The sequence below is a fragment of the Oncorhynchus masou genome, chromosome 14, assembly GCF_036934945.1.
Source record: "Oncorhynchus masou masou isolate Uvic2021 chromosome 14, UVic_Omas_1.1, whole genome shotgun sequence".
Classification (NCBI taxonomy): domain Eukaryota; kingdom Metazoa; phylum Chordata; class Actinopteri; order Salmoniformes; family Salmonidae; genus Oncorhynchus; species Oncorhynchus masou.
The window spans coordinates 14,225,374-14,250,250 of NC_088225.1; the positions used below are offsets into that span (position 1 = coordinate 14,225,374).

Genomic DNA, 24,877 nt, shown 5'->3' on the forward strand with positions numbered 1-24,877 from the left:
CCTATACTGTATTTATTTATTTATCTTGCTCCTTTGCACCCCAGTATCTCTACTTGCACATTCATCTTCTGCACATCCTACCATTCCAGTGTTTAATTGCTATATTGTAATGACATTGCCACCATGGCCTATGTATTGCCTTACCTCTCTTATCCTACCTCATTTGCACATACTGTATATAGATGTTTCTACTGTATTATTGATTGTATGTTTGTTTATTCCATGTGTAACTCTGTGTTGTTGTATGTGTCGAACTGCTTTGCTTTTTCTTGGCCAGGTCGCAGTTGCAAATGAGAACTTGTTCTCAACTGGCCTACCTGGTTAAATAAAGGTGAAATAAAATAAAGTATTAATTGTCAGTTTGAGTCAGATACCTCATAAACCAGAGCATTAATTATACACACATATTACACAGTCCAGAGTTATACGTAATTAGGTCAAAATGGCCATTGTGGACACCTCAGAGAAAACTACACCTTATCAACAGTATCAATTATTTATCTGACGCAATTACCAGATTTCATGGACACTGATGAAGATAACTAGAATTACCATGGGAGATTTGCCACTGGAACAGCAGCTTGTAATTGTAGCATTATGTGTCCACAGAGAGCTTATTTCTGGAAACTGCCTTAGAGAGTTAATTTAAAGTATGTCAAGAGTTAGAATCTTTATTGTCTGTACACTGCCATCAGACTAACTTAGGCTATGTAGAACACAACAAAACAAGTCGTACAACATCAATATAAGTCTTTCATCTTGCTACCTCAATTGTGCTTTTTCCATCCATGCAAAAAATTTACAGTAGGTTAAAGCTGTACAATGAGCAAACCTATTACATAAAGGCTATCTTCTGTGCTGTGCTGCCAGTCTCCAAGAGGCCATTATGTCATGCTGTTCTTTCTTGACACAAAAGGGACAGACTTGCTGCTGGCACAGGGACAACTAGACAATGGATTTGTCTGCACAGTCTGAGTTATGGCCCTGTGATTGTGATGTTTTAATTTTGTTGTCCACATTTTGTGTAATTGTGTGTAAGGACCTGTACAGTGTGATACTTCTCATCCTGACTTTGTCTCTGACTAAAAATAGACACTGTAGGAAGAGGCACACTTTCAGACAACATTCGGAGACTACTCTCTTCTACTCCTACTTTTGCTTTGACACATCCCAATAATCACTTTGCTCTCTGTTTTTGAATGTGTGTTCACTTTGTACAATGTTCAGCTGAGTAGCTACATTGAAGATAGGTAGAGAAAGCAGTACCTCCCACACACGGTGTGTTATTATACAGGTTGTACCAATGATAGCGAGATCTACTCTGCTGTATGATAGAGTCATACAGTGTGTCTGTTAGATACCAGGGATTATTAGGCAGTGATCACAGGCTGCTGTTCTCTCCATAATCTCTCATTACTGCTGAGGCTCCTTCAGGCTGCCAGCTGCGGTTCAGACGGTTAATTCCAGAGTAATTGAGTCGTGTGCCACTCAGTCTTAAACCACAGATTTCAATTTACATTGTGTTCCATGTGGGCTTAAGTATTCTTCAACCTACTTTTTTGTGGCACAGTGATATCTAAGGACATATTTCATTTGATGTTGCTTTCTTAAATGTCAAAAGAACGGTCTTTATATCTGTCAGTTAAGTTTGGGTAATACTAGTACTGTAGTTGTGTGTGTGGTGTTGAGACAAATGTTTCTGAATAACTGAATATGAGGGGGTTCAGTGGGAGCCATCCAAGGTCAGCTCTGATTGGGCTCAGCAGCATTTGAGGATTTTCTGCCCGGGACCTGAAATAGCTTTGTCTCAGACAGTGGGCGACGAGGGAAGCGTGAAGAGCATTAGGGAGAATTTGCAATTCAAGAATCCCTTTGTTCTGCTTTCTGTGGAGACGGACATCGGGCTTGAGGCAATGACTGACCCGCTGTGGGTCCACTGTGGGGGCTGTGCTACAGGAATTAAGCCTACAGCTGATCTTCCTGAAGAAGGGATCCTGTGTGGATCCACAGGTGGACCAACAGACACACCTGGGGTCCTATAAAATCTGCGACGCGGAGAACGCGGACAGAATCACGGAATCCAGACATTAAAATGGAATTCAATAATATTAAAACATTTATTGAACTTAACAGGAAATCAACTAAATGTATTGAACTTGTTAGACAATTAATTAATTTGCACAAGATTATCATAAATCAAATCAAATTGTATTTGTCACTTGCGCCGAATACAAGATGTGTTGACCTTACTGTGAAATGCTTACTTACAAGCCCTTAACCAACAATGCAGTGTTTAGAAAAATGAAAGTTAAAAAAATATTTACTCAATAAACTAAAGTTATAACAAAAGGAACACTATAAAATGACAATGACGAGGTTATAAACAGGGGGTACCGTTACAGAGTCAATGTGTGGGGGTACAGGTTAGTCGCGGTAATTGAGGTAATTGAGGTAATAAGTACATGTAGGTAATGGTGAAATGACTATCCATGAATAATTAACGACAAGTAGCAGCAGCGTAAATAAAAAATAAAAAGGGGGGTCAATTCAAGTAGTCCAGGTAGCCATTCAATTAACTGTTCAGCAGTCTTATGGCTTTGGGATAGCAGCTGTTATGGAGCCTTTTGGATCTAGAATTGGCGCTCCGGTACCGCTTGCCATGCGGTAGCAGAGAGAACAGTCTATGACTAGGGTGGCTGGAGTCTTTAAAAATTTTTAGGGCCTTCCGCTGACACCCCCTGGTATAGAGGTCCTGGATGGCAGGAAGCTTAGCCCCAGTGATGTCCTGGGCCGTACGCACTACCCTCTGTAGCACCTTGCGGTCGTATGCCGAGCAGTTGCCATACCGGGTGATGATGCAACCAGTCAGGATGCACTCGGTGGTCAAGGTGTAGAACTTTTTGAGGATCTGAGTACCCATGCCAAATATTTTCAGTCTCCTGAAGGGGATTAGGCATTGTCGTGCCCTGTTCACGACTGTCTTGGTGTGTTGGGACCATGATAGTTTGTTGGTAATGTGGACATCAAGGAACTTGAAGCTCTCGACCTGCTCCACTACAGCCCTGTCAATGTGAATGGGGGAATGCTCGGCCCTCCTTTTCTTGTAGTCCACGATTATCTCCTTTGTCTTGATCACGTTGAGGGAGAGGTTGTTGTCTTGGCACCACACTATCAGGTGTCTAACCTTCCTACAGGCTGTCTCATCGTTGTCGGGGATCAGGCCTACCATTGTTGTGTCGTCTGCAAACTTAATGATGGTGTTGGAGTCGTGCTTGAATGAGCAGTCGTGGGTGAACAGGGAGTATAGGAGGGGACTAAGCACGCACCCTTGAGGGGCCCCCCGTGTTGAAGATCAGCGTGGCAGATGTGTTGTTGCCTACCTTTACCACCTGGGGGCGGCCCGTCAGGAAGTCCAGGATCTGGTTGCATAGGGAGGTGTTTAGTCTCAGAATCCTTAGCTTAGTGATGAGCTTTGAAGGCACTATGGTGTTAAGACATGAACAAAATGCATCAGTGATTCGTATTTTCCTTAAACTTTCTGAAGAGGCAACATGCGAATGCCCCTGTCTGCATGTGCTCGTTTGTCTACCACTTTTTGTGTAGGCATTAGCAATGATGCTAATACTGATCCATCTTCTGGAGATGGGAAGGCTTCCCCAAAAGCCTATACCTACCTGGCAGAATGATATCATGATTATCTGCATCAATCCAGTGGCGATTTGTTTAGCAAACTCTGCAATCACGTGTCCTCCAAAAACACCGCGAACCAAAGTGTTGCTGTGCAATGAATAAAAGGGGATCTACACCCATAAATGTAAATGTAATATATTTTTCCCAGACCTCAAAAGGTGTCTCCTGATGTGGTTTAAGCATTGGTGTGGACCTAAAACATAAAATGTTGTTGTTTTCTATCTAAAAAAATATATTTTGAGAGCAAAAACCTGAAAAAACAGAAACCTGGAAAAAACAAACGGAGAAAATGGAATTTGGGAAAAAAAACAAGTGTAATTTGGCAAAAAATAAAACTGATTATATAGGGTCTTGCACACCTCAGTTGGCCAGTGAATATCACACTGTGTGTTACATGTTTCTATGTAAGCGGGAATGGCAGTAAACAAACCAATAGCTTTTGGTACTGCAATTTGGGTATTCCTGTCACATCTCAAATCCTAACAAGCTGTCAGATTTGGATATGAATAATCCCACTGCTGTTTTAGTTTTTCACTCTTTTGCAAAATGTTCGGATTATCCAGACAGCAAAAGGTTATTCATGCATTTAGGCAAAGTTTTTACTTCAAAAGCACACTGTGTGGTTATAGTACATTCATCTTGAATTACATCAATGTAATGATTTTAAAACAACAGTCAGCTAATCTGTTTTCTCTGTCCATTGAAGACGCACTAATTCACCAATGTTTACAATACAGTTTTACATGGACTCCTTCATTGACCATGTGACTCTCCTTTCCCTCTCTAGAGTATAGTATCAAAGTATGGATCCCAATTCCGAGGAAACTCCCAACATGACGCCCTGGAGTTCCTGCTTTGGCTTCTGGACCGAGTTCACGAGGATGTCAACTTGTCCTCCTGCAGCAACAACAATAAGAAGACCAAAGCCCCAGGGAAGGTAAGAGTGCCTTCTCCATCCACTGTCACACAGTCACATTGAACTGTACTGAACTCAAAGTGTAGGCTTGAGCTACAAGTCTCAACAGTGCCTTGCACTCCTCACTCACAAGAGCAAGAACTACTGTCTGTAATATCTATTGCTATACAGAAAATGATCTTTTCATATACCTACAGAACCTTGGTTTCACAACAGAACGTCAGTTTCTCCAGGCATTTGCAACAGCATCTTTAAGTTCTTTGCAGCTCTAAGTCTGTACAATTTAAATTCAGCTCTCAATTATTGATGTACTTATCTACCCTTGGATCTATACTAAATGTGCTAACACAGCATTAATCAACTTTAATTTATGTACTCTGTTATTCAGAAAAATTCTGAACAGATGTGAGAGGAAGAGCAGCATTGGATAGAAGTGACATATTTCCTTCTCTCCTGTGCTCTAAATGGCATATGAATCAACAGATAATTCTGATAACCCTGTGTGAGGGATAAAGCTCCCTCTATACCTTGTATTGCCTACCCCCTTCGGTGAAATTATTCATGCACCTGTTTGGAAACAATTGCCTCTCTGACAAACTTATTTCCTGTGTTTGTGGGGGAGGAACAGTTTAGAGCTGTTGTGATGGCTTTCCATAGTTCTGTCTGTCTGTCTGTGAACATGCCCTGTGTGCTGCAGCCGTCTAGCTGATGCCACAAGTGAATCTGCTGCTTTCACAGGAGACCTGCAACTTTGTTCTATAATGTCTTCTGTGCAGCCTGAGGAGTAGAATCAAAGCTGGGTAATTTGCTGTTTGATCATTTCTCTGTGCATGGCTCCTCCTGAAGGTATGCCTGTGGGCACAGTGGAGCCTGACACCCCCTGGATAGGCCTTTGATCGGTTCCACTGTGCCCATTAGCAGGGAGTTTCATGCATTATTAAAAACATATTTCTGCTTTTGAAATACACCCCCTCTTTAGCAGTGCTATCAGGGTGATAACCAGTGGAATGATTCATACCAAGTGCTAAATTCCCGGTTGGTGAGTCATCACAAATAAATCTAAATGATGTCAGTGTCCCTTCTCCCACAGACCTTACTCCACTGATTTATTCTGTTGTATCATCGCTATTCGGCTGGAGGGGAATTTCAGTCTCAGATTCACAGAACAATACATCACTGTATTTGGGATTCAACATGTCTTTATCAAATTGGTATGCGAACACACGGAAAACAATCTGTTACACTTTTTTGCGTGTTAAGTAACAGAAGTGAGATGCATGGTTTGAGGGAGGATAAATGGTGTTCCGGACCAGTACAGCTTGGCTACTGTTTAGGCCTGCTGGCTCTTGTTTTGGATAAAACACAGCTTGGTCTTTGTTGCATCAATTGAATTTGACACTCTGCATACTTGAATTAATAGATCAAAGTAAGAGGTGGTCTCAAGCCGTGGTCTGTTGACGTGAATCTCACTGACACTAACCATGTAGGGACCTACTGAACCAAAGGCTGTGGTTAAGACTAGAAACTAGACAGTGTGTAGGCTAAGACAGAGGTTCAGAGATTCAGTTGCCAGTGTGAACTCAGCTTTGTGGTCTTGTATGTAAGATTCCTCAAAGTGTGATTTTCTTACTTCATCTATCTTCGAACAGGTTAGCAGGTTAGTGTGTTTGCATATGTGTGGGTGTGTTCTTGTGTTTATGGGTGTATGCATATGTGTAGGCTAAGTGATGCTCAGTAAGTTGTGTGTGTGTGACAGTGAGTGTTTGTATGGGCCCCAGTTCATTGAGCCATTCAATTTGGTTGTTTGCTTTGAGCAATGAGCATTCGGTCCCCTCACACGCACTTTCCCTTTTCCCTCCATCTATCCTCCCCCCCCTCTCCATATTTCTGTTGACACCCCCATCTTTGTTTATCTGGCCATATACAGTACTATGCAGTGTCTATCCAATACTTGAACAAAGCTCCAATCTGAGATGAGTTGCCCTTCAGTGCAGGGCCAGAGGGCACAGGAGGTGATCTGGACTGTGTCTCTGTCTCTCCGTATGAGGCCACAGAGGACATCAGAGGAGGCTGGGACTGGAGGACTGCTGATAAGGCCTGTCATTATAAGTCTGGGACACGTCAAGGAAAAAGTTGCCACACTTTGTTAACACCCAAGAGTCTGGCGGTGTGAGGGACGAAAATCTGCTGTTTTTGACAGCTTGCCGCTCCACTTCATCATTGATTTTACACTTTTACTTTAGTTTAGGCAAGACAAACTAGTAATATCAATTTGGTTAGGCTATCTTCCCACACCACACCTCCAATGGTTCACCTTTCTGTGTGAAGGAGACCCATTTGAACTTTTGAACTTGTTATAGTGCCGGCCGATCCCTCCCTCGCCTGGACGACGCTGGGCCAATTGTGCCCCGCCCCATGGGCCTCCCAGTCGCGACCGGCTGCAACAGAGCCTGGGCACGAACCCAGAATCTCTGAGGGCACAGATAGCAAAGCAGTGCCTTAGACCACTGTGCCACCCAGGAGGCCCTCTTTTGCCCATCTTAATCTTTTCTTTTTATTGGCCAGTCTGAGATATGTTGTTTTTTACAACTCTGCCTAGAAGGCCAGCATCCCGGAGTGGCCTCTTCACTGTTGACATTGAGACTGGTGTTTTGCGGGTACTATTTAATGAAGCTGCCAGTTGAGGACTTGTGAGGCATCTGTTTCTCAAACTAGACACTCTAATGTACTTGTCCTCTTGCTCAGTTGGGCCTCCCACTCCTCTTTCTATTCTGATTAAAGCCAGATGGAACTCTTATGTGAAGGGAGTAGTACACAGCGTATGAGATCTTCAGTTTTTTGGCAATTTCTCACATGGATTAGCCTTAATTTCTTAGACCAAGAATAGCCTGACGAGTTTCAGAAGAAAGTTCTTTGTTTCTGTCCATTTTGAGCCTGTAATCAAACCCACAAATGGTGATGCTCCAGATACTCAACTAGTCGAAAGGGCAGTTTTATTGCTTCTTTAATTAGCACAACAGTTTTCAGCTTTGCTAACATAATTGTAAAGGGGTTTTCTAATGATCAATTAGCCTTTTAAAATGATAAACTTGGATTAGCTAACACAACCTGCCATTGGATCACAAGAGTGATGGTTGCTGATTCACCAATTTGTAAGTCGCTCTGGATAAGAGCGTCTGCTAAATGACTTAAATGTAAATGTATAATGGGCCTCTGTACGCCCATGTAGATATTCCATACAAAATCAGCCGTTTCCAGCTAGAATAGTCATTTACAACATTAACAATGTCTACACTGTATTTCTGATTAATTAATTTGATGTTATTTTAATGGACAAAAAAATGTGATTTTCAAGGACATTTCTAAGTGACCCCAAACTTTTGAATGGTAGTGTATATACAGACGTGCTCAGATTTGTTGGTACCCTTACAGCTCATTGAAATAATGCTTCATTCCTCCTAAAAAGTGCTGACATTAAAAGCTATTTTATCATGTACACTTGCATGCCTTTGGTATGTCATAGAATAAAGCAAAGAAGCTGTGAAAAGAGATGAATGATTGCTTATTCTACAAAGATATTCTAAAATGGCCTGGACACATTTGTTGGTACCCCTTAGAAAATATAATAAACAATTGGATTATAGTGATATTTCAAACTAATTAGCTTCTTTAATTAGTATCACACGTCTCCAATCTTGTAATCAGTCATTCAGCCTATTTAAAGTAGAGAAAAGTAGCCTATTTAAATGGAGAAAAGTAGTCACTGTGCTGTTTGGTATCATTGTGTGCATCGCACTGAACATTGACCAGAGAAAACAAAGGAGTGATTTGTCTGAGGAGATCAGGAAGAAAATTATAGACAAGCATGGTAAAGGTAAATGCTACAAGACCAACTCCAAGCAGCTTGATGTTCCTGTGACAACAGTTACAAATATTATTAAGAAGTTTAAGGTCCATTGAACTGGAGCCAACCTCCCTGGTCGTGGCCACAAGAGGAAAATTGACCCTTGAATCTTGAATCTGTGCAGGGCACAATGAAATCTCAAGACTATCAAAGCATTCTGGAGCGAAACGTACTTCCCAGTGTAAGAAAGCTCTGTCTCAGTCGCAGGTCATGGGTCCTCCAACAGGATAATGACCCAAAGCAAACAGCTAAAAGCACCCAAGAATAGATAAGAACAAAGCATTGGACTATTTTGAAGTGGCCTTCTATGAGTCCTGATCTGAATCCTATTGAACATCTATGGAAAGAGCTGAAACTTGCAGTCTGGAGAAGGTCCCCATCAAACCTGAGACAGCTGGAGCAGTTTGATCAGGAAGAGTGGGCCAAACTACCTGTTAACAGGTGCAGAAGTCTTATTGAGAGCTACAGAAAACGTTTGATTGCAGTGATTGCCTGTAATGGTTGTGCAACAAAATATTTGGTTAAGGGTCCCATCATTTTTGTCCATGACATTTTCATTTGTTTTATTATTTACAATATTATGTTGAATATAAAATAAAAAGCAAAGTCTGATTTCTATTAAGTATGGAATGAACTGTGGTGGATTCCAATTACTTTGGCCAGTTTCAAGTTATTTCAGAGAACATTGTGCATTCTTCATTTTTTGTGGAGTGGTACCAACACATTTGAGCACGTCTGTATATATATTTTTTATTTATTATTCAATTTCAAATTACAATACAAGAACAATGAAACATAAGACATCACTACACGTATATTGTCTCACAAAATAACATTAAAAGCTAAAAAAAATACAATCACGAATTGACTTTCAAAAGTTAAAGTACCTCAAATAAAATATAGGCCCGGGTTTACAGTTGTACAAACCTGTGACAAGAGTTGTGATAATGCAGTGTTTTTTTGTTATTGACTAATTCTAGAGATTTGATTAAGTATTGGATTTCTAGTAAATAATATGTTGCATTTGGAGACATATTTCAAATATTTGTTTTCGTTACCAGAGAGAATGAAGAAATTAACGACTAATCCAGTAGTTTTGTTTTCATTTGAATAATAACATATGACATCTTTCATTGTAAATACATGGGTTTTGTCATGGCTTCAGTATGCATTCTGCTCTGGCTGTTGAGTAAAGACAACCCCTTCCAGAGGCTCATTGCTTGTCTCTGTGTTGGCTTTATACTGACAGGAATAGGAATCATGCTTCATATTGACCTCAATTAGATCTGTGGAAGTCATTATTAACCTGCCCTGGAAATCACATTAGCATGTCCTGATTAATGCCAAAGCTATTAATAATGACAGTCAACTGAGTCATTAAGCCTGAAATACATGACTGACTAATCGATGGACAGACATCACCTCTCATGCAGCTGCATCTCAATTTGTACTAAGCTAATGCTACATGTTCTCTAATGATATGGGGTATGCCAACAAAGGTATACGACTGTCGACTAACATGTAGTGGGAGTTCAGCTGGTGTCAGGGTTGTGCTTGTAGTGAGGCTCTCCTCTCTCCTGACTGAATTAAGTATTCTTCTTGAAAACCTTTCTATAGGTAGAAAAAGCCCTCCTACAATCTTGTAATTATTTTTTCAAAAGAATACTGTCTATCAGAATGAACTCTATATCAATAAATGACATGTATACACACACACACACACACACACACACACACACACACACACACACACACACACACACACACACACACACACACACACATACACACACACACACACACTGTATATAGACTTTCTTTCTTTTCTTTCTATTGTGTTATTGACTATACACCTGTTTATTCCATGTGTAACTATGTGTTGTTGTTTGTGTCGCACTGCTTTGCTTTATCTTGGCCAGGTCGCAGTTGTAAATGAGAACTTGTTCTCAACTAGCTTACCTGGTTAAATGAAGGTGAATTCATTTTTTTAAACACACATACACACAGACAAGCACTGTGTGTTCTCTGTCCAGAGCAGAACATCTCTTATGACAGTCATCTCTTATGTTTAGCCAGTCCCTCTCCCAGCCACCTATGAATGGACTGAGCACCGCGTTGTCATGGATTTCATTTTTTTATCAGTATGGAAACATGCGGCCTGATAGACTAGAGCCAAGGAAATAATCCCATGGCTCATACAGTACACTACCTACTAACGGGATTCATCCTGCTATTCTCACTGTGTCCCCCCCTTCTCCTCAAAGTCTGCTACTTACCGTACTCACTCTTCCCTTTATTGGTCTTTATACTGCTATTCTCACTGTGCCCCCTCCCTCCCCCTTCTCCTCAAAGTCTGCTACTTACCATACTCACTCTTCCCTTTATTGGTCTTTATACTGCTATTCTCACTGTGTCCCCCCCTTCTCCTCAAAGTCTGCTACTTACCATACTCACTCTTCCCTTTATTGGTCTTTTTACTGCTATTCTCACTGTGCCCCCTCCCTCCTCCCCTGGCTCAAAGTCTGCTACTTACCATACTCACTCTTCCCTTTATTGGTCTTTTTACTGCTATTCTCACTGTGCCCCCTCCCTCCTCCCCTGGCTCAAAGTCTGCTACTTACCATACTCACTCTTCCCTTTATTGGTCTTTTTAGAGCTATTCTCACTGTGCCCCCTCCCTCCTCCCCTGGCTCAAAGTCTTCTACTTACCATACTCACTCTTCCCTTTATTGGTCTTTTTACTGCTATTCTCACTGTGCCCCCTCCCTCCTACCCTGGCTCAAAGTCTGCTACTTACCATACTCACCCTTCCCTTTATTGGTCTTTATACTGCTATTCTCACTGTGCCCCCTCCCTCCTCCCCTGGCTCAAAGTCTGCTACTTACCATACTCACTCTTCCCTTTATTGGTCTTTTTACTGCTATTCTCACTGTGCCCCCTCCCTCCTCCCCTGGCTCAAAGTCTGCTACTTACCATACTCACTCTTCCCTTTATTGGTCTTTTTACTGCTATTCTCACTGTGCCCCCTCCCTCCTCCCCTGGCTCAAAGTCTGCTACTTACCATACTCACTCTTCCCTTTATTGGTCTTTTTACTGCTATTCTCACTGTGCCCCCTCCCTCCTCCCCTGGCTCAAAGTCTGCTACTTACCATACTCACTCTTCCCTTTATTGGTCTTTTTACTGCTATTCTCACTGTGCCCCCTCCCTCCTCCCCTGGCTCAAAGTCTGCTACTTACCATACTCACTCTTCCCTTTATTGGTCTTTTTACTGCTATTCTCACTGTGCCCCCTCCCTCCTCCCCTGGCTCAAAGTCTGCTACTTACCATACTCACTCTTCCCTTTATTGGTCTTTTTAGAGCTATTCTCACTGTGCCCCCTCCCTCCTCCCCTGGCTCAAAGTCTGCTACTTACCATACTCTCTCTTCCCTTTATTGGTCTTTTTACTGCTATTCTCACTGTGCCCCCTCCCTCCTCCCCTGGCTCAAAGTCTGCTACTTACCATACTCACTCTTCCCTTTATTGGTCTTTTTACTGCTATTCTCACTGTGCCCCCTCCCTCCTCCCCTGGCTCAAAGTCTGCTACTTACCATACTCACTCTTCCCTTTATTGGTCTTTATACTGCTATTCTCCTTGTGCCCCCTCCCTCCTGCCCTGGCTCAAAGTCTGCTACTTACCATACTCACTCTTCCCTTTATTGGTCTTTATACTGCTATTCTCACTGTGCCCCCTCCCTCCTCCCCTGGCTCAAAGTCTGCTACTTACCGTACTCACTCTTCCCTTTATTGGTCTTTTTAGAGCCCTCGAAGAATCTACAGTAGTATCAGCTAGCCACCCACAAAGGAGCTCTCCTCAGGGGAGAAGGCTTTTAATGGCTCTCTCAGGTGACTGACTCCATGAAGAGAGGTCTTCTTATTTTAGCACTGCTCAGACATCTATCACATCTAACTGTGTTTATCCTTCTCACATCACAAATAGTCAAACCCTTGTTGAGGTCTGGGAGAAGGGGCTTGAAAGAGGGAGTTCAGAGGAGTTTAAGGGTTTGTTGTGTTGTGTTTGTTGCTGTGCTGTGGCAGGCTGCAGCTCTGCCACCCTACTGGAGCTATTGCCGTGCCAGTGGATAAGCCCAGGTCACAGGGAAGATGGAGGGTTTATAAGTCCTCTCATGTCACCACCGAGCCCAGGGAGGGAGCTCTGCTAACCCAGGGGCTGAATGAATTGTTTTTCAGCACGCGTTCAGTTACCATAAGCAGCACAGGAGACCCAGATGAACAGTGGGAGTTCCCCCACCCCTGAGCCTCCAAGCTCAAGTCAGTGGTTCCCAAACTTTCATTCTGGCCCCCCTTACGTCATTGGGGAACATGTCTCGCCTCCCCTCTATGGGCACAAGTACTGTCCACGACACAAACTTTTCACCTCCCTCTTATTGGCTGAAAGACCATTTTGCAGTTTAAAAGCTAATTTCCAGCAATTGAACACGTTTTGCCATGTCTCATGTGTGTTCATGTTATATCTGAGTGACTCAAACATTACAACAAAATCAACAGGCTAACAACCTAGCTAAAAAAACATTAGCTCACATGGGCTGGTTGATCTGGACATTTCTGACAAGTTATAAATAGCTCTCTAAGGTCTGCAATGACTGACATGACAAGAGGAAAACTGCTGATGCACTACACACAATTCCGAAATGGCACCTTATGCATTCTACTGTTACTATTATCTAGAGTAAGTTATAAGCTCGACTGAGTTCCTTAAAAAGAATACACACACACGCAGGCACACACACACACACACAAATACACACGCACTGTGGTCACACCATGGAACTGGCATTGAGTTTGTTGACCGTTTATCACTTAGGAAACAGTGCTGGTGTGAAGCTCTCTCTCTGTATCATGAATGCGGCCCTTTGTAAGCCGGTGGAAGAAAGAGATGCTTGTTGAGCACTGCTAGTGAAGCGAGGGAGAGGTGAGACAGGGTTGTGTTGGGCTCTGTACAACAGTGTGGCTGTGGGTGGGGAAGCCTTAATGGGTAGTGACAGACTGACAGATAAGCAAACCTCAGCAATGTTGCCGAGTCAGTATAGTCAAGCAACTGTTGCCATGTTTGTTGATATTTCAATTATTTGTATCTGATTTACAAATGTGTTTACTTATCCAGAACAAGGAGCAGTTTGGGTACAGTAAGGACTTTTGCTCTCAGTGAACCCTCAGCCCTCCTACAGCGTTGGAACATGAATAAGGGACTGTGAATGTAATGCAGTTAGTGCTGTCACAGCAAACACTCTGGGCTGGTCCGAGCCATTCACTTTAGGGAATGGGATATTCACCAGAGGGCCTTGGGAATCTACTGTATCTGTGCCCACAGAGAAGCAGAGGGGAGGTGTGTGAGTAGAGAGAAGAGGAACAGTGTTCAGGGTTCAATCTTGGGTCAAAGAGGATTATGATTAGTGGTACTCATGATGCAAGCCAGGAAAAGAGATAGCACTGAAGGCGAGCTACCAAAGACACCCAACAACAGAGGACATTCCCATGCAGGGTCAAATGACTCATGTCCTGCACTGGTTCCTCAACCATGCTGAGCACAGTCATCACAACGATCAGTATCAAGGTCACCAAGGTCAGAAACACTATCCTCAGAACCTTTTAAGGCATCCTCCTCTCTTCTCTTCACTGTCTCTTCATAAAGATCTGTTGTGATTTACAGAGAGTGCACTGACTAAGCCAACCACCAATACCTGACTACAACAACATCACTTACAGTAGCACCGACCGTCACAACGTGCCATGTGTGGTTGCTGTTTTCCAGTCAGAGAGGGCAGGGTGCAGGCCTATTGTGCCTTTGAGTGTTTCCTCTCCCCAACTTTGATTTTGTCTGCTCTGTAGAACAGAATGGCTTCCTGTGACTCGGAGCCACCCAGCTGGAAAAGCAGCTTGGAGGAAAGGGTCCCAATGTGACCGCTCTGTGTTTGTGTACTCCTTTGACCTCTAACCCAGATTAGTGTTGATTGGCTGATACATACTGGGCTCATGTTCTGTATCGGCTTCCCCACAGAGCAAGACAATGTGTGTGTGTGTGTGTGTGTGTGTGTGTGTGTGTGTGTGTGTGTGTGTGTGTGTGTGTGTGTGTGTGTGTGGGGTGTGGGTGTGTGTGTGAATTATTGTTGACTTCTCATGGAGGTTTAATTTGAGAGCGTCCCTCCCTTTGCCAGGAGCACTGTTCTTGAAAAATGACCTTTTTTAATTTATCTGCAGTCTGCCGGGGTTGCTTTCACTGGCACAGACACAATTAAGCTGCCTCAGACACCCCAATGTATCACTCAAGGTTTAAGGAGCGGTTAAGGACATTTCTATATACTGCACTGCACTGTCGCTGAGCCACCACTTCTGTGTGGAATGCCTTCTCCAAGTCTACCTGTAAAAGGGCTCATAATTATACAGGCTAGTTGGCAGCAGATTTTCATGACCGTTTGACTTCATTTCACTTTATTTGGATGTCTTTGATAAGTTCTTTTGAATGGGGTAACATGTTTTGTAAACCATTTATAACACCTTATACATTCGCTGTAAACATTCTTGATAGACATACTGTACATGTTTCTGTAAGTATATTCCAAAGTTATTACACAGAGGTGGTCTATATAAATAGTTACTAGCCTTTCTTGACTTTTGCTCCTGTCATTACATCCCCATCTGTGGGTGTTGTCTCCTGCCTGTCACCACAGTGTGTCAGCAGCACAGTAATAAACCCCATCAGCTCAGGAGACCCACCTCCCTGTCTTTATATGAATTAATTTCCTCCTCTGCCTCCGCTGATGCCTCCTAAAAACCAATCGGCTTATGAGACACTAATGAATAATTTCACAAAGTCATAATCATCCACCCAAAAATGTGTTATGAGCATTTTTCTTGAATAGTAGCTCCAAGTATTTTCTTGGCTCGCAAAGGTACTTCCAAAAAGTGCTGTGTTTCCTCCCTCTTTTTGTTCCAGACTTGATGGTATTTCCATATAAAACAAGCAGCGGAGCGGCAGAGCAGATCCACTCAGCATTGGTGGAGGATGATTCTCTCCACTGGGCTGTAATGTTTTACTGTCATTATACTTTTTACTGTGGAGGTCCAGCGAGTCTGCTCTATAGAATGATATCTAATATAGGTTACCAATGACTGTAGCATTGTGGAGATGACCTCATACACTATGTGAGAGAATGTTACAGGATGCCAAAAATTGTGCTCCACCAGGGAGTTTTGCCATGGTTGAAAATCTGTCAAATGCTCTGAGAGAGTAGCCCACTAGGAACGACTGACATGAGGTCAGAGAGACCCGGACTGAGTCACATCATCATCCCCTGCTGACCTCTAGCTACTGCCTGGCTATTATTTCCACTAAAAGGAAAGGAAGTGGACCTCAGTGCAGACCTGCAGGTTGCTGTCTGGAAATCCCTCTCCAATGAGGAAAGTTGGCATGCTAGCAAGGATTTTGAGAAGGAGTTGGTTGGCTAGGGTCGGTTGGCTAGGGTCGGTTGGCGAGGGTCGGTTGGCTAGGGTCGGTTGGCTAGGGTCGGTTGGCTAGGGTCGGTTGGCTAGGGTCGGTTGGCTAGGGTCGGTTGGCTAGGGTCGGTTGGCTAGGGTTGGTTGACTAGGGTCGGTTGGCTAGGGTCGGTTGGCTAGGGTCGGTTGAGTTGATGCATTATAACTAATCATGTGTTATATCGCCATTCACCTCAAACCACTGCGCCTGAACCCACTCTGCTGATATCTCATATACTGTTGTAGAATCATTGTCAGAGGTCTCGCTACCACTTTAGCTACCCTCCTGTCACTAGCTGTATTCTCCAACTGAAGAACTATACAGAGAAGTGTCCGTGCATTGAGGGCTTCTACACTCCTTCTACACTCCTCTCCTCTTATATCATTACCCCCTCCAGGACTATGTCCCTCTGTCTCTCAAACCGCTAATCATTTTATCCTTTCCTTCATTCTTATGTAAAATAACAAAATTCCCTTTCACAGAATCCTCTGCTGCCTTTTCTTCACAGTTATGAATCCCCTTCTGTGAATTTCTGACCTCCAGACTTTGGGATTTAATAACTAGCCCACCCATCTGACTGGCTTAGTGAAACGGACAAACTAATGGTGTGTCTGGGGCATACAGCTAGAGCAGATTATGATCTGTTGTGCCAACAGCCTGCCTGTATGAAGAGCCATAGACTCTTAATGCTGATTCACTTATATCAAGGATGTCAACATCCTTGGTTATAGCTTCATGGAAGTGCTTGAATGTGAGATCTCCATTTTACATTATTATATGTCAGCCTTTGCTGAACATTGAGTTGACATACTTTACCATTGATATTGCGTACATTTAGTAATATAAGTTGAGACTTTTGTTCAACTTAAAAAATAACAACAATAACAATTGCAAAAAAAGCTAAATGTATGACTACATAGAAGATTATAGATTTAGTACGTTGTATGTAGCCAGGTTCCGCACTTCTTTATTAAATAAATATTTTACCCCCCAATTTCTTGTTATCCAACTGGTAGTTACGATCTTCTCTCATCGCTGCAACTCCCCTACGGTCTCGGGAGAGGTGAATGTCGAGAGCCATGCACCCCCCGAAACACGACCCAGCCAGAACACACTGCTTCTTGACACACTGCTCGCTTAAACCGGAAGCCAGCCGCAACAATGTGTCAGAGGAAACACTGTTCAACTGACGACTGAAGTCAGCTTGTAGGTGCACGGCCTGCCACAAGGAGTTGCTAGACCACGATGAGACAAGGAAATTCCGTCCGGACAAACTCTCCCCTAACCCGGACGATGCTGGTCCAATTGTGCGCCGCCCCAGGCTGTGACATAACCTGGGATCAAACCCGAGGCTGTAGTGGTGCCTCAGCACTGCGTTGTAGTGCCTTAGACCGCTACGCCACTCGGGAGGCTCAGGATCCGCACTTCTGAGAATGACATATCAAAAGATTCAAGGCAAACAATTTAACTTAACTGTCAATGGCATGTCCTTTAAGGGTACTGTAATAATTCTATCTGGATTGTGGTGTACATTTTTTTAACGGTAGTAAATACCACAGTATTTAATTTGCATATAATTGGCATATACCCTACCCATTCCCCTCCCCGTATCCCAATTTGTGCCACCCATATGTGAGAAACTAACATGCAAGTATATATCATATATTGTGTTCCTTACAGGTTATAAGAAGGAGCCGAAGCTCTGAACTCTATTCAGACCCTAGTCCTTACTACCTACAGGTTATGGAAAATGTTCTCTTTTAGTATATCTCCAATAGGTTTCCTCAAGGAGAAAGCCTCCACTTCTATGTATCGAAGATAATAAAACAAAAACACTATAGTACATACTACAGTATGTTACAGTCCACAGAAACACTATAGTAAATACTACAGTATACTACAATCTGCAAAAACACATTTTTATTACAGTATTTACATTATAGTTCACTGTAAATACTACAGTGTTCACTGTAGTGTTTTTGCAGATTTAGTGAGTACTACAGTAAAGTCAGCAAAAACACTGAGTGAATAGTGAATACTTCAGCAATAAGGCCCGAGGGGGTGTGGTATATGGTCAATATAACGGCAAAGGGCTGTTTTTATGCACATTACATTACATTTAAGTAATTTAGCAGACGCTCTTATCCAGAGCGACTTACAAATTGGTGAATTCACCTTCTGACATCCAGTGGAACAGCCACTTTACAATAGTGCATCTAAATCATTTAAGGGGGGGGGGGGTGAGAAGGATTACTTTATCCTATCCTAGGTATTCCTTAAAGAGGTGGGGTTTCAGGTGTCTCCGGAAGGTGGTGATTGACTCCGCTGTCCTGGCGTCGTATTCCTTGAAGAGGTGGGGTTTCAGGTGTCTCCTGCACGACACAAAGCGGAGTGCCTGGATACAGCCCTTAGCCGTGGTATATTGACCATATACCACAACCCCCCGAGGTGCCTTATTGCTATTATAAACTGTTTACCAAAGTAATTAGAGCAGTAAAAAGACATGATTTGTCATACCCGTGGTATACGGTCTGATAAACCACGGCTGTCAGCCAATCAGTATTCAGGGCTCGAACCCCCCAGTTTATAATGTAGTTCCATAGTATACTATAGTATTTTCTTCATGTGGGCAGCTGTCATCAGAAACAAACCAGAAATCATGGTACACTATATATACGAAAGTATGTGGACACCCCTTCAAATTAGTGTATTCAGCTATTGCAGACACATCTGTTGCTGACAGGTATATAAAATTGAGCACATATCCATGCAAGCAATCTCCATTGACAAACATTGGCAGTAGAATGGCCTTACTGAAGAGCTCAGTGACCCACAACGCAGCACCTTAATAGGATGCCACCTTTTCAACAAGTCAGTTCGTAAAAGTCCTGTCCTGCCAGAGTTGCCCCGGTCAACTGTAAGTGCTGTTATTGTGAAGTGGAAGCGTCTAGAAGCAACAATGGCTCAGCCGCAAAGTGGTAGGCCACACAAGCTCACAGAACGGGACCGCCGAGTGCTGAAGAGCGTAAAATCGTCTATCGAGTTCCAAACTCCCTCTGGAAGCAACATCAGCACACAAACTGTTAGTTGGGAGCTTAATGAAATGGATTTCCATGACCAAGCAGCCGCACACAAGCCTAACCCGCGTGTATGCCATCGTGTGCAAATCGATTTTGTTCCCCCCACACCAAACGCGATCACGACACGCAGGTTAAAATTTCAAAACAAACTCTGTACCAATTATATTACTTTGGGGACAGGTCTAAAAGCATTAAACATTTAAGGCAATTTAGCTAGCTTGCTGTTGCTATCTAATATGTCCTGGGATATAGTTGTTATTTTCCCTGAAATGCACAAGGTCCTCTACTCCCACAATTAATCTACACATAAAACGGTCAACCGAATCGTTTCTAGTCATCTCTCCTCCTTCCAGGCCTTTTCTTCTTTGGACTTATATGGCGGTGGTGGTGTATTACCACCACCGAACTCTGTTCGACTTTCAGTCACCCACGTGGGTATAACCAATGAGGAGATGGCATGTGGGTATCTGCTTCTATAAACCAATGAGGAGATGGGAAAGGCAGGACTTGCAGCGCGATCAGCGTCACAAATAGAATTGACTTATATTTTAGCCCCTGGCAACGCAGACGCTCGTTGGCGCGCGCAAGCATTGTGGGTGCAATAATTGAATAACATGTATGTTTAAATTTATTTTGCAGCGCTCACGCAAGCGATGCGAGAGGTGTCGTCAGCATGTAAGATCACCATGCGCAATGTCAAGCATTGGCTGGAGTGGTGTAAAGCTCGCCACAATTGGACTCTGGAACACTGGAAACGCATTCCCTGGAGTGATGAATCACGCTTCACCTCAGGCAGTCCTGACGGACGAATCTGGGTTTGGCGGATGCGAGGAGAACACTACCTGCCTGAATGCATAGTGCCAACTGTAAAGTTTGGTGGATGAGGAATAGTAGTCTGGGGCTGTTTTTCATGGTTCGGGCAAGGTGCCTTAGTTACTGTGAAGGGAAATCTTAACGCTACAGCATACAATGACATTCGAGATGATTCAGTGCTTCCAACTTTGTGGCAACAGTTTGGGAAAGGCCCTTTCCTGTTTCAGCATGACAATGCCCTCATGCACAAAGCGAGGTACATACAGAAATGGTTTGTCAAGATCGGTATGGAAGAGTTTGACTGGCCTGCATAGCGCCCTGACCTCAACTCCATCGAACACCTTTGGGGTGAATTGGAATGCAGACTGCGAGCCAGGCTTAATAGCCCAACATCAGTTCCTGACCTCACTAAAGCTCTTGTGGCTGAATGTAAGCAAGTCCCCCCAGCAATGTTCCAACATCTAGTGGAAAACCTTTCCAGAAGAGTGGAGGTTGTTGTAGCAGCAAAGGAAGGACCAACTCCATATTAATGTCCATGATTTTGGAATGAGATGTTCGAAGAGCAGGTGTCCACATACTTTTGGTCATGTCGTGTATAACCAGTCTTGAAATCCCAGGGGTAATTGTAGCTGATACCCTTTGTGAACTCACAGAAGGATACCAAGGCCAGAATTCTGCCTCTGGACAGGTCTGCTTTCTAACATATTCCCACTAACCAGACATGACCAGACACATACATCATCTAGCAGGCCACTACCACCTACTACATACTGAGGTCAGCCTCACCCTGTTCAGCAGAGCATTCCCACTTAGCATGTCCATAACGATGCTCCCACAAAGAGTGATTCCCTATGAGTTGGGGCTCTGACAGTAGTGCTGCTACACCTGTCCACCTTGACTAAAGAAGAGGCTATTTTTAGAGAGGGACATGGTAGGAGGTTTCTCAGAGGGAGACGTCCATTATTCATTAACGCTGTGCATGTCAGCGCTGTGTAGTGCACTCTCTCTCTCTTTCACTGTCTGTGTGTTTAGCTCTACTGGAGAGGTTAGAGCTCTGCTGTTGCAGCCCCTGTTCTCAATCATTCTCCCCTAGTGCTCTGCTCCTTCCAGAAGCACATGTCCATCTCTGTGTTTTCATGGATGCTTCAATTATTCACGGCAGAACCATTACTGGGAAACCTCGTTCCCCTTTACGCTCCATCCCTGAAAGCCCATCAGGACGAGGCAGGTGATCTGCGCAGGATATTTGCCGGAATTCCTCTGCGGTGGAGTGAAAGTGCCCAGGTTCCTGAACACTGGTATGAATCACTATGGGTGACATTTGGGTTAATTATTTAAGACCTCACTAGAGGACAGTCCATTCTGTTAATGTGTGTGATTTCAGGCTCTCAGTCAGCACCACAATGAAATAAAGTCCCGTTATCAGTCTGTCTTGTCATTACACTCTATGGAGAGTTGACTCTGGGTAAATCTTTCAGAAGTGAATCACTGTGGTTCTCAGTGCTACCAGTGCCAAATCCATTTTTAATGGCATCTCAACTGGAGAATTGTGTTTACTGTGTGAAGTGAATGGCCTCAAGCGTGGTGGAGTGTCGTAAGAGCAGGGAGTTTGTTTGCACTGTAGTGCTTATTATCTCGATCTTATCCTTCAATTTTACACTTACCAAAGTCTGGACATGGACTTAAATTGCTGTCAAAACTGTCTAGTATGCTTTGGTGGTTACAGAAAATGACCCCTTTGAGCCACCGTCGCTAGCTGATAACAATGCTGCAGTATTTTTCTCTGGTCAGTCAGCTCAGGAATAACAATAGATTAACTCTGTCTCCCTCGTTGACAGTGCTGCGCTAGCAACTAGGCTCTAGTCCTTCTACTCAGTTGCTCGCAATTGTATCTTTGTCATTTATCTAAATTCTAGAAATCATTTTTAATCAATTTTAGAAATCAATCAGTTTTAATGTTCTTCTTACTCCCGGGGTATCGGCACACGCCTCTCCTGGCATTGAGACTTTTGGATTAAGCAAGGTTGACAATTTGACAATTTACCATATCTCGGGTATTAGTGGTCGTACGTTACTACTACATGACGAGTTCTGTTTTGTTCATTAAATTGACAGTGGCTCTCTTTTCAGACTTCGTGTTCTCTTTTCAGACTTCGTCAATGTCCTCTGTGCCCAGTCATGCGCCCCTTCACAATAATCATTCACTTTGTAAAGTGTGGTATTATACTGTAAATATATATTGCAGAGTACTTTTTTTAGAAGGGACTGTTTGAAAGGACAACTTTCATTGTACATTACATTGTAATCAGCCAATTAAATGATCATGTGATCTGACAACGTATCCCTGTGACATCTGTGCCCAGTGGGTAGTTGCTTTTAATGGCAATATTTGCTGACAAAATTAAATTCAGCTTATTTTACTCAATTTAGAAGCTAAAGTGCTTGAGGTTGTTGTGATGCCACCCCTATCAAGCAGTAAATTGAACAAATGAAACATCTGTTAGTTTGTTTACACAGTATTGCTGTTAATAAGAAAACCAGGGCAAAGTCAAATAAACATGACTAAGTTGCCTGCGGCAAGCAAGCAATCCAAGCCTTTGCTGATGAAGCAATTTATACACGTTTAGTAATAAATCATTATTTGTCCACTCTGCTTCTAATGAAATGTTCCCTCATCAGTTGGCCTTTCCTCTCCATTACAGGGCTCTGCTCTGTCAGTGAAACCACTCAACCACAGCCACCTCATCTTAGAACTGTTGGAAAGAGCTCAAGTCATTTTAATTTAATCTGAATCTCCCTTTTGAAAATGTGTTCATCTCCATGTTCACCAATAGCAGAACACTAAAGCGCCATCCTTCACAGACATACTACTTTTTTGTGTCACAGAGTTGATGGCCTAGAAGAAGCAGCAGACATGAACACAGGCTTTTTGACAACTTGCTGTTTCTCTTTGTGTCCATGACAAGAGGAGTCATTTGATAAAGCGTTTATCAAGGACACACATTAGAGTACATTATGTTCCCATCTTGGACATCAGTCTGTTGCCTTTTTGAGTGTTTGTGTTAATGTCCGGGCATGTGTGTGTGTGTGTGTGTTTAAACATACAGTGAGCTACAGAAATTTGTCCCAGCAGATACATTACTGTAGGCTACACTACCATAGCATTACCACTAAATGACTATATTTTCAGAAGGAATACGTTTTGTCCTAAAATCAGGCTTTCCATGTTGACTCAAAATATCTACTTTCCACCTTTTTCTGCCTAACCCATTTTACTGGCCTTTCTATCAGGTTTGAGCTTGACCTTTTTCTGACAACTGATTTCCAAGATAGCATATCAATGTTAGACAGGACATTCAAGTATATGAGACCTCTCAAGGTGCATACTGTAGTTTTCCACATTCCATAAACTTAAATTAAACGCAGTCTCAAATAGCCGCCTGTCCCTTTTAATAGCCTGGCATCCACACACACATCAGCCTTTTTCCAATAAACGCTGGGTCTAAATGAGTTGTTTATGAGTGAACTTCAGTGAGAAATGTAAAGATTGTGCAAAAGAAGATAGAGGAGAGCAACATAATTTCCAAGGATGAGACGACAGTGTGGTTTGACATGGTTGGCTCAACTACGGGGGATACAAGGCGCAACGAGGGAGAGAATGGTGCTGAAGCGCGAAAACGTTGGCAACGCCAAAGGCAGCCTAGTCTTTGCAAGTCTGATCTGCGATGGACTTGTTATTATAATGTTTATACTGGTCATACAGTTCACATTAAACAGTTTTGTAGTCTTTTCAAAATTGTATTGAGAAAAAGCTGTGTGCATTAAGGAAATAGACACCTGTCTCTGATAAGCGCCGGTTGTGTTCAGTGATTCAAGCAAATAAATACCCGGGCTATTAATTGAAGTTTAACGGTATATAAATAAATAAATATATATATATATTACTTTGAGCACAGTAGCAGTTTTAGTTAATTAAATGGGAATCATTATCTAGCCTGATCAGTTTAGATGACTTCTGCCTTACTGAATCATATGTCTGTGTGCCTCAGTTTCTCACTGTGCTCACGTCTTTAACAGGGCCGGGACGATACTAGTATCGTGATATTCATTAGTGACAAGGAAACATTTAACTTCTTTAGGAAAACAGCCCTAATGTTGGAAACAAACATTATGTTGTCATCCAGAGTCACATTTATTTACTTTCCAAACTATAGCACACATTATTTTACATACAGCAGGTTTGACATTTTTGCCATTGAAAACAGATTGCGATACTGGTATCGTCCCAGCCATACTAGCGGTTGCTGCTAACATGCTGCTGCCGCTTCGCAGTCTGATGACTTGGCCAGGCTCACCAGGGAATTTAATGAGGTGATAAGACCGTGTCTAGGCTGGGCTCATTGGTCTCGGAACGCTGTGTTGTTATCTCTGCATAAAGATAACTCTGGAATGTACTATCTCTCCAGCTCCAGTCAACTCTGCTGCTGAGGAGGCCAGAGAGTGTTAGTAAGGCATGAATTCAGCTAGCTATATGTTCTGTAGGAGCATAGGCCTCAGGAGAGCAGACCTCATAACCTCTCTCGCTCTGCTCTCAATGCCTGCTCTATAGACCTGTTACCCCTTGACCAATAACAGAAGGCTCAGCAGAGCATTACCGTAACACACAGGGAGGGGAAAAGAGAGAATGCTATGAGAGAATGATGAGGGAGTGACTGAGTGGGGTAGAGTGTGATGGAGAGAGCTAAAACCATAGAGGAACTCACTAAAGTGAGAGGGAAATGAGAGAAGAGGCAACATTTGTGATTGTATGTGCCTATTGAAGCCCCGTGCAAGAAGGGAAGGTCATGCTTCGGTCACATTCTGGACTGTGCTAAGCTGAAGTGGACTTGGAAGAAAAGACTCGTTGGCATTGGTTAGTTAAAGGAACTCTCCTCCTGAGCA

The 24,877-nt window shown here is 43.0% G+C and overlaps 1 protein-coding gene across 1 annotated transcript in view; it reads left to right on the forward strand.

Moving 5' to 3' along the window:
• LOC135554332 (ubiquitin carboxyl-terminal hydrolase 43-like) overlaps nt 1–24,877 on the forward strand; it is a 98,105-nt gene that overhangs the window by 10,091 nt on the left and 63,137 nt on the right. Inside the window, exon 2 of the mRNA XM_064986579.1 lies at nt 4,478–4,627. Within this exon, the coding sequence (XP_064842651.1) occupies nt 4,478–4,627 (150 nt within the window). The remainder of the gene's footprint in view (nt 1–4,477; nt 4,628–24,877) is intronic.